Source organism: Pelophylax lessonae (genome assembly GCF_965119305.1).
Source record: "Pelophylax lessonae genome assembly, chromosome: 4".
Taxonomy (NCBI): Eukaryota; Metazoa; Chordata; class Amphibia; order Anura; family Ranidae; genus Pelophylax; species Pelophylax lessonae.
This window is the reverse complement of record NC_138771.1, coordinates 77,310-88,731: the sequence shown is the minus strand read 5'-3', so window position 1 is coordinate 88,731 and position 11,422 is coordinate 77,310. Positions and strand designations below refer to the sequence as shown.

Here is an 11,422-nt window from a genome sequence, read left to right as displayed (position 1 = left end):
CAAAGATGGCGGTCACCAATTGTAGCCAACGAGTCATCTGCACCATAAAACCATTGTGTGGTGCGACATAGGTTGGAGGGAACAGAATTATTGCAGATTACCACTTTACCACCATTAAACCATCTGACCTTTCTCTCCATTTATTGTCATCTCCAATCGTCAAATTCATTTAAAAATACAATGTAAGTAAAATAATAAAATCAATACAGTAAAAGAGTAAAAGCCGCATCCCCAGCAATCTCCTAATAAGCTGTCATTGTCACTGTTCTCCAGGGCTTCCTTGGTGGCCTTGCCCTGCCCATCTGCTGTAGGGCCCATTACGCCTCTGAGGGCCCGAACCCCGACTATCCGTACCATTCACATCACTGCTGCCATATTTTTGTGGTACGTGTGGGGCCGGATGCCACTCAGGAGCTCCATTTACAGGTCGGTCATCCGGCTGCTGGGCGAAGTATCTCTTGGGATGGTGTCGGTGTCTTTGTGGTCCTCCTCTACAAAATCACAGAAAGGCAAAGAGTTAACGACAGACGAGATCCAGAATCTAAAGACATTTATTGGTGCAAAACTATAAAAAGGAAGATGCTGGCCCAGCTACCAAAATTCATCTTCCATGATTAATTCTACTTTCCATAAACAATTTACCACAAAATCATTTTTATGTGTAACAGAACAAACTTCTGAATGGAAATCCCTGAATTCGGGAGATAAAAATCTCTTCTATTTGTCTAAATTCACCGGAAACCGATTTTATCTTCCTACAATGAAAACCTAGAAATAAAAGTCCCCTTTTTGTCTCAAATTAGAATCACATTTTTAACACACTCCAATATATATCTATACAGTATATACAGTCCCTGGAAAAAGTATTCATACCCTGTGAAATTTTCCACATTTTCTCGTGTTACAGCCAAAAACGGAAATGTATTTTTTTTTTTTTTTGCTTTTATTGAAAAGATAAAATGCAGTACAGTGTTTACCAAAGGGAAGGTAAATCGCCGTACATCCATGGTTCCATCACTGGCCATAAGGGAGAATTATTCCATATATTGTACAATCATTGTAGGAAGGATCCAGGATATTGCAGTAATGATCATAGGGCCAACCACGGCTGCCATATCTTATCAAATATCCCCAGACAATTCCTACTCAGGAAGGGTAATTTGTAGATGGGTAATGCCTTATCCAGTGCAGATTCCCATGGGGCAAGGGAGGGGGGGGGGGGAGAGGGGCAAATCCAATTACAAAGGATTTCTTTTTTTTTTAGCATAAAACAATAGGTATAAGATTAAGAGTTTCGTATATCTAGGCCGCTGCTCATCCTCATTTAATACCTAGTAAGGCCAGTTCAGGAGTCATCGGGAGGGACAGCTGTAGACGGACACTGATGGGATCAAATACATCCGTCCAGAACCGGGCCACCCTTGGACAAGTCCAGAACATGTGGGAGAAAGACAACGGGTACAATCTGGAGATCTAGATGGGTAGATTTGGTGTAATCTTTGAGGCGTATAGTCTACCAGTCTACCCTATAAAGAAATTTAGTTTGGAGCAACTTATCCCTAGATGAAATGACCAGTTTAGAGTTGCTTTCAAAGCATTCACGTAAATGTATTTTATTGGGATTTTATGTGATAGACCGACACAAAGTGGCACAGAATTGTGAAGTAGAAGGAAAATGATAAATGATACAAATAAATCTGTGAAAAGTGTGGCTGCATTTGTATTCACCCCCCTTTACTCTGATACCCCAAACTAAAATCTAGTGGAACCAATTTCCTTCAGAAGTCACCTAATTGGTAATTAGAGTCCACCTGTGTGTCATTTAATCTCAGTATAAATACAGCTGTTCTGTGAAGTCCTCAGAGGTTTGTTAGAGAACCTTAGTGAACAAACAGCATCATGAAGGCCAAGGAACACAGCAGACAGGTCAGGAATAAAGTTGTGGAGAAGGGTAAAGCAGGGTTAGGCTATAAAAAAATCTCCCAAGCTTTGACCATCTCACAGAGCGCTGTTCAATCCATCATGGGAAAATGGAAAGAGTATGGCACAACTGCAACCCTACCAAGACATGGCCGTCCACCTAAACTGACCGGCTGGGCCCCTACCAAGACATGGCCGTCCACCTAAACTGACCAACCGGGCCCCTACCAAGACATGGCCATCCACCTAAACTGTCCGGCAGGGCAAGGAGAGCATTAATCAGAGAAGCAGCTAAGAGGCTCATGGGAACTCTGGAGGAGCTGCACAGATCCACAGCTCAGGTGGGAGAATCTGTCCACAGGACAACTATTAGTCGTGCGCTCCACAAATCTGCCCTTTATGGAAGAGTGAGAAGAAGAAAGCCATTGGTGGAAGAAACCCATAAGAAGTCCTGTTTGCAGTTTGGGAGAAGCCATGTGGGGGACACAGCAAACATGTGGAAGAAGGAGCTCTGCTCAGAGGAGACCAAAATTCAACTTTTTGGCCCAAAACACTATGTGTGGGGGAAAACGAACACCGCACATCACCCTGAACACACCATCCCCACTGTGAAACATGGTGGTGGCAGCATCATGGTGTGGGGATGCTTTTCTTCAGCAGGGACAGGGAAGCTGGTCAGAGTTGATGGGAAGATGAATGGAGCCAAATACAGGACAATCTTAGAAGAAAAGACTTGAGACTGGGGCGGAGGTTCACCTTCCAGCAGGACAACGACCCGAAACATCCAGCCAGAGCTACAATGGAATGGTTTCATGTGTTAGAATGGCCCAGTCACAGTCCAGACTTAAATCGAAAAAGAAAAACCAAATGTGCAGCGCTAATAATAATTAGAGTCCAAAAAAACTATGAAAAGTCCATATGTGAAAATTTCATATATATAAGAAATCCAAGTGGAAATAATCAGATCTAATAGTGCAGCAAATCCCGACACCAGTGAAGGTAAATATGAATTGCGCTCACCAGATGGATGGGACCCCAATACCATATAGTAAGGGGGTCAAACAAGCTTGAAAGAGTATTAAGGATGTCCCGGCAGGATTCACCGACCTCGATGGATGGCATGTAGATCCTTGACAGGTATACTCAATCAGAATCTCCACTCCCAAACGATAGAAGATGTATCAAAAAGAAGGGGGACATACATAGCGTAATATTGCTAAAACCAATTTATTTAAAAAAATAGCTGGTACACTTACAAACATCCGTGATAAACAGGCGTATCAAGTATATACAGCTGAGCTGACTGAGGTCCTCTTAACATGTTTCGGCAGAACTGCCTTTTTCAAAAGATCGTGGTCAGCGTTTGTACATCCTCTATATATGACATATGGAGTGGTTTGCTTCACCTGGGATTGAATTAACTGTGGACCGCATGGAAGTGCTATGGAAGTGCACTGGCGTGCGCTCCAAGACTCATTTTGGAAGACCGCCAATAAGGTGGCATCACTTCCGGGATTGACAGGGAAATGACGATGTTGAAGCGCAGAAGACCGGGACTATAAGGAAGTCCGCGGTCGCGCCCTCATGTGCCTCAAGCCTCCTAATAGGAGGATCGCGTTAACACCCAAGTCACATTCGGGACTCGGCGGAAGTGACGTTAGGTGAAGCACAACGTATCTCTTTCTTATATATATGAAATTTTCACATATGGACTTTTCATAGTTTTTTTGGACTCTAATTATTATTAGCGCTGCACATTTGTTTTTTCTTTTTTGTATTTATCACTTTGTTGTTCGGCGATTAGTGTCAGCTGCTTTACATATGTTTTAGTTAGCGCAATCATTTTTTCGCATATGTTACTTATTGTTTAGATTTGACTTGTTTTATTGCTCCTTTCTTCTATGTGTTCATTCACTTAACATTTTTTTGAATTGGTGCTCCTTATTCAAAAGTTACCAGTAATGGATATTTTTGAGTACAGAGCTAATAGAACTCTGACTTCAGATGGAGTATTTATTTCCACTAAATCCGACACTGAAGTTGGTGGCATATTTTTAAGATTAAAAAATCTGATGGTTTCAGAATTACATTCTGAATGGGATATTGCTTTTTTGGAACATTGCATTTCAAAGTCTATGGTTCCAAGGAGCCTCAGATGGGAGGTCTCTCCTCAATCAGGTGACACCGCCATAGAGGCTTGGTTTGATTATTTTAATAGTGCTGGTTTAAAATTAATACAACATCTAGTTGATATTAAATGTACTAAACTGATCTCTCTTGACAAAGAGATCAAAGAGTTGAAAGAAAAAGTATCTCCTTTTAACACTTCAGCAGAATATAAAACTTTATCGGAGAACTTACTAAAATATTTAGAAAAGGAGGAAAGGGAACAAAAAATCAAAAAACAAAAAAAAATATATGAGCGACATGTCCGATTATAATAATCATACCGTCTTTCAGTGGCAAAAGAATCTACTAAATAATGATACCAATTGTGGCAACCAAATGGATCATATTAATGAAAATGGGGATAACACCACCACGGTTACCTCTATTCAGGCTTCCCTTCCACCCAATATACAAGGGAAACCAAAGAATAAAGGTCCCCCCCAAAAAAGGGTAAACCCCAAAATGGGAAAGGGAATCATCATCCCCATACACCACATAGAAAAGGTCCTGGGAGGGATAATGGTCATCCACCACATCCAATTGGTTCACCAAGAGAATATTGGTATAATAGTGATAATCAGAGAAATTTTTCTCCCCCCCCCCCCCCCTTATAGACCTTATCACCATCAGACTTGTACTCCTCCACATTATTCTAACCATTATAATGTGAATACGCATAATAGGTTTTCCCCCCTGAGACAGCAACCTCGTAGAGATGACCATCCTCGAACATATGAGGGTGAATATGATCATCAAAATAGTTCACCCTTTAATTATAATCAACCACGTCCGGTACCCAGTCATAATTGGGATTTTCCCCGGCAGTACAGCAAAGGCAAAAGGGGCCCAGAGCCAAGCGAGGTACCAGAGGGGGGTGGCGGATCCAAAGAAAAAAGAATAAAAACTTAATTGGATCCGGCATTTTCAACCTCAGCAAGGTTGAACTGAACTCAGACGAGCTGTTCACCTTGGATAGAGGATTGAAATTCGCCCCACCTAAACCCATCAATAAATTTAACACATTTATTGATGTCCATAAATTTGTGCGCAAAATAAATGTACAGAGGTATATCCTCTCTAAACCTAGAGTCGATACACCCCGTGAATACATTTCTTCTATTAAACATTCGGGATTATCTAATCCATCTCTGTTTAACCCTCCTGGTCCGGTTGCCCCATCAGTGGCGGTATTTAGAGATCTTGTATTTAAAGATTTGGCAAATTTACCAATAAAAAAAACGTATATACAACCACAGTTAAGAAAAGGACTAAAATCTCTGTGTGAGCAGAAGGAACTCATAATACGTCCTGCCGACAAGGGCGGCGGTATCGTTGTCCTTGATAAGCAGGATTATTATGATGAGATGAATAGGATTTTGAGTGATCAAGATACCTATATTAAAATACAAAGCAATCCCACTTCCTCTTTCAAGCGGGAATTGGTAAAATTGGTAGATAAGGGTTACGAGAGGAACATTCTCAATAAGAAAGAAAAATCATTTTTGATTCCTACAGCTCCTCGTATCCCTATAATGTACTATTTACCCAAAGTACATAAAAATTCTGTTTGTCCCCCTGGCCGTCCTATTGTTAGCGGCATCAATTCCATCACATCTCGGATCGGCAAATATATTGACTTTTATTTGCAGCCCTTAGTTATTCAAACCCCGTCTTATATTAAAGATACAGGGGATGTCATTAACAAACTCAGGGATATTAGGTTGGAAGGTGAACATCTTTTGGTGATGTCGCAGATGTCGCCTCCCTCTATACCTGTATCCCACATGACTTGGGTTTGGAGGCAGTTGACCATTACTTAAAAAGAGATGATTCCATTTCTTCCTCCCACCGTGATTTCATTTTGGATTTACTGATGTTCGCAACAGGACGTAATTATTTTTGGTTCAACCACCAATTTTATTTACAGCAAAGAGGGGTGGCCATGGGGGCGAAATTCGCCCCCAGTTTGGCCAACCTCTTTATGGCCAAATGGGAGGAGGATGTCGTCTACCCTTGTGACGCACCTGAGCTGGTGCTGTGGATGCGTTACATAGACGACGTCCTACTCCTATGGAAGGGAGATTCACCATCCCTCGAGTTATTTATGGCCTTTCTCAACAACAACACTAGGGGTATTCAGTTATCTTATGAGTTTAGTCCTACTACTATTCATTTTTTGGACTTAAATATTTCACTGGTTGGCAATCAATTTGTTACCAGTACTTTTTTCAAAGAGACTGACCGTAACTCTTATCTACCAATCGACAGCTGTCACCACAGAGCATGGCTGGGTGGTATTCCTAAGAGTCAATTCATCAGACTTAGGCGGAATTGTACTCATGAATCTGAATTCCTCCAACAAGCCCAGCTATTAAAAAGCAGATTCTTGACCAAGGGTTATAACCCTGATGTTCTCAAATCTACTATTTCTGAGGTAGCACAGATTGACAGAGTACAGTTATTATCTGGGTCAAAAAATAAGAATAAAGATCAGTCTAATTTTGCCAAATGGTCCTTTTTTACTAATTTTTCTGTACAATATGGATCAATTAAGAAAATAATTTCAAAACACTGGGAAGTGCTTAAAAATGATCCTGTTTTAAATACAGTTTTACCAGTGCGACCATCTGTTACCTTCAGGGGAACCCCTGCATTGAGGGGACAATTAGCCCCTAATATACCAGATGAACCCATTAAGCCAAAAAAGTTTTTTGCAGACCTTGTCGGTTTTTACCCTTGTCGGAGATGTAGGGTATGTGATTATAATTGTGACAAGAGAAGAAAATTTATATCTTTTCAATCTACTGTCACAAATACTCTTTATCAGATCAAATTCTTTGCCACGTGTGTGACTACTCATGTAGTCTATCTGATGACGTGCCCATGCAAAAAACAGTACGTAGGGCGTACCATCAGATCATTTAATGTACGGGTCAATGAACACATCACTAGCATTATTACTGGCAAGGATAAACATAATGTTTCTAAACATTATTTCTCAGTCAATCATAAAGATCCTACAGGTACTTTGTTTCAGGTTATAGACCAGTACACGCCTCCCTGGAGGGGTGGTTCAAAAATTAGAGGCGTCTCCAGGAGAGAGACCTACTGGATCTACACCCTAAAATCTTATTATCCCCACGGTCTCAACATTGAGTGGGATATTAACGCCTTTATAAATACAGCTTAATGAATTTATCTGTTATTCTATCAATTTTTCCTTTCCTTAGCCACTCAATTCCCTGCCTCCAAATTTTTTTAGATTTTAACATTTTGTTTTTATATATATTTATCTTTTTGTGATATATTTATTTATTCACATCATGATTTATTTTATATATATGTGTATATGATTTTTAACCAATTCTTATATGCATGTTATAACATAATTCAATATGGATGTGGATATCTGTATTTGTTTCCCCTTGGAAGAGAATTTGTTTGGACATTGCAGATTGATGTTCCTTTCCCCGATTTCAGAGAAGTGGTCTGTTTGTGTACGAATGTTATGCTTCGTCCCGATCTATGACCTTACTTTTTGAGCCGGGGATAGCGATATACAGGGAGATGGTGTCTTGAACCGCAAACTTGAGATACGTTGCGCTTCACCTAACGTCACTTCCGTCGAGTCCGAGATGTGACTTAGGTGTTTACGCGATCCTCCTATTAGGAGGCTTGAGGCGCATGAGGGCGCGACCGCGGACTTCCTGATAGTCCCGGTCTTCTGCGCTTCAACATCGTCATTTCCCTGTCAATCCCAGAAGTGATGCCATCTTATTGGCGGTCTTCCAAAATGAGTCTTGGAGCGCACGCCAGTGCGCTTCCATAGCACTTGCTTGCGGTCCACAGTTAATTCAATCCCAGGTGAAGCAAACCACTCCATATGTCATATATAGAGGATGTACAAACGCTGACCACGATCTTTTGAAAAAGGCAGTTCTGCCGAAACATGTTAAGAGGACCTCAGTCAGCTCAGCTGTATATACTTGATACGCCTGTTTATCACGGATGTTTGTAAGTGTACCAGCTATTTTTTTAAATAAATTGGTTTTAGCAATATTACGCTATGTATGTCCCCCTTCTTTTTGATACATCTTCTATCGTTTGGGAGTGGAGATTCTGATTGTGTATACCTGTCAAGGATCTACATGCCATCCATCGAGGTCGGTGAATCCTGCCGGGACATCCTTAATACTCTTTCAAGCTTGTTTGACCCCCTTACTATATGGTATTGGGGTCCCATCCATCTGGTGAGAGCAATTCTTATTTACCTTCACTGGTGTCAGGATTTGCTGCACTATTAGATCTGATTATTTCCACTTGGATTTCTTATATATATGAAATTTTCACATATGGACTTTTCATAGTTTTTTTGGACTCTAATTATTATTAGCGCTGCACATTTGTTTTTTCTTTTTTGTATTTATCACTTTGTTGTTCGGTGATTAGTGTCAGCTGCTTTACATATGTTTTAGTTAGCGCAATAATTTTTTAGCATATGTTACTTATTGTTCAGACTTAAATCACATTGAGAATCTGTGGCAAGACTTAAAAATTGCTGTTCACAGACGCTCTCCATCCAATCTGACAGAGCTTGAGATATTCTGCAACGAAGAATGGGCAGAAATGTCCTCTCTAGATGGGCAAAGCTGGTAGAGACATCCCCAAAAAGACTTGCAGCTGTAATTGGAGGGAAAGGCGGTTCTACAAAGTATTGACTCCGGGGGGTGAATACAAATGCAGCCACACTTTTCACAGATTTATTTGTATCATTTATCATTTTCCTTCCACTTCACAATTATGGGACACTTTGTGTTGGTCTATCACATAAAATACATTTACGTTTTTGGTTGTAACATGAGAAAATGTGGGAAATTTCAAGGGGTGTGAATACTTTTTCAAGGCTTTGTATATGTTTCTATTCTATCCATACAGTAGATTTGTGTATATATGTATACATATATACACAAACACAATATTTTTCTCTTAAATTGACAGATTCACTCTAAGGGGTTTAGTGGAGGGGACGGAATGTAATAATAAAGTAGACCTATAGGCAAAGCTTTTGTTACAATTTTGAATAGAGTAAGGGAGGGTATAACCCGATAGTTTTTTGTCTTCTGTGTCCCCATTGGAAGATTTCCCCTCCTCCTGCTCTGATGACAACCTGAAATTTGGGATTTTATTTCACTTGAGAGGGGGAGACTCTGCCTAACATGGAGACCGCAATAAAATAAAATGGCCCCTGCCCCCACCAATAACTGGCCTTCACAGCAAGGCACACATGGAAGGGCATGAAGGTAATACGGGGTGCTTACGTATTCGTTTGCAAATGTGTGCTAACTGGTTGGGGAGTTGAGCTGGGAATTTTTCTGGTTTTGTCTTGCAGACAGCAATAGAAACCTGATGGGAGTCTAATTCCTCTCTACTCCATCCAACACTAAAAACAGCTTTACCTTTACGTCAAGTAACACAATACCTGAAATGTTGCTGCATCTCTTCCTCTTCCTCTGTCTGTGAGATGCGGGGATGTCCTAGTCCGAAGACAGGAGGATGGGAGATGCGGGGATGTCCTGGGCCGGAGACAGGAGGATGGGAGATGTGGGGATGTCCTTGTCTGGGGACAGAAGGATGGGAGATGCGGGGATGTCCTGGTCCGGGGACAGGAGGATGGGAGATGCGGGGATGTCCTCGTCTGGGGACAGGAGGATGGGAGATGCGGGGATGTCCTGGTCCGGGGACAGGAGGATGGGAGATGTGGAGATATCCTGGTCCGGGGGCAGGAGGATAGGAGATGTGGGGATGTCCTGGTCCGGGAACAGGAGGATGGGAGATGCGGGGATGTCCTGGTTCGGGAACAGGAGGATGGGAGATGTGGGGATGTCTTGGTCCAGGAACAGGAGGATGGGAGATGTGGAGATGCTCTGGTCCGGGGACAGGAGAATGGGAGATGCGGGGATGTCCTGGTCCGGGGATAGGAGGATGTGGAAAGCTCGATGGAGGAATCCAGGGAGTGTGATTGTTGAGGGGAAACCTGCAGACAGAACAAAGTAATTATTCACATTAAATGATGAAGTTGGGACTCACTCAGTGTAAAACGTCAGGAATATTGCTGGACTCAACCACTAAAATCTCACATAAGCTCTTCTGTGTTCCTGGCATTTCAAATTGTTTTTGTAAATCTGCCATGTTTATCACTGGAGATCCAGCATAAGAAAGTCCTTGTTCAGGTGTTCTGGGGTCACAAAGCTCTGCTTCTCTCCCACCTGAGATTCCAAAAGAGACTACAATGGCCCCCGACCCCCCTCACCATCAGGGAATGACTTGGGTGGGTGACGTACTCTGTAAGGGTGCATCTATCCCATTGGATCCCTGTATACTAGAGCACTGTTCCCCCGCAGACGACTAACATATCAGATGAGTACAAAGGATGACCACCTACAGCTTTGTGATGGTTTCAGTCTAAGGTGATTCTTCTCCTCTCACTATGGTCAGCCCCTATTGGTGGGTGGAATGTGGAAAGATGGGGGAGAGCAATGGCAGAAGATAAGGCTTTTCCCATGTTACAAACAACCATTGGAAATTGTACGATTCGTACTAAAATAAAAAATATGCAAAATAAGTGTGCAAAATGGGACAATGACATAGTGTGTTTGTTCACCAATGCCAGATGTCTGCCATTCTTCATATGACTATTGAAGAGGAAGTAAACTGGTACCTGTAGGTGATCCTATGATAGGGCTTTCCTGTTTTCTTTTTTAATGGGTTTACAACCTCTAATATTCCCGGCTATGCTCCGTGTACAAATATTCCCGGCTATGCTCTCTGTATATGAATATTCCCGGCTATGCTCTCTGTATATGAATATTCCCGGCTATGCTCTGTGTACATGAATATTCCCGGCTATGCTCTGTGTACATGAATATTCCCGGCTATGCTCTCTATATATGAATATTCCCGGCTATGCTCTGTATACGAATATTCCCAGCTATGCTCTGTATACGAATATTCCCGGCTATGCTCTGTGTACATGAATATTCCCGGCTATGCTCTCTATATATGAATATTCCCGGCTATGCTCTGTATACGAATATTCCCGGCTATGCTCTGTATACGAATATTCCCGGCTATGCTCTCTGTATACGAATATTCCCGGCTATGCTCTGTATACGAATATTCCCGGCTATGCTCTCTATATATGAATATTCCCGGCTATGCTCTGTATACGAATATTCCCGGCTATGCTCTGTATACGAATATTCCCGGCTATGCTCTCTGTATACGAATATTCCCGGCTATGCTCTGTATACGAATATTCCCGGCTATGCTCTCT

General features: G+C 41.8%; 1 protein-coding gene across 1 annotated transcript in view; it reads right to left on the bottom strand.

The window, feature by feature from the left end:
• Positions 1–420: 420 nt before the first annotated feature.
• DUSP11 (dual specificity phosphatase 11) overlaps positions 421–11,422 on the bottom strand; it is a gene marked incomplete at its 3' end in the record, with an annotated part of 82,621 nt that continues 71,619 nt past the window's right edge. Inside the window, exons 8-9 of the mRNA XM_082253450.1 lie at positions 9,569–10,123; positions 421–541 (exon numbers count right to left, since the gene is read on the bottom strand). Coding sequence (XP_082109576.1) covers positions 421–541; positions 9,569–10,123 — 676 coding nt within the window. The remainder of the gene's footprint in view (positions 542–9,568; positions 10,124–11,422) is intronic.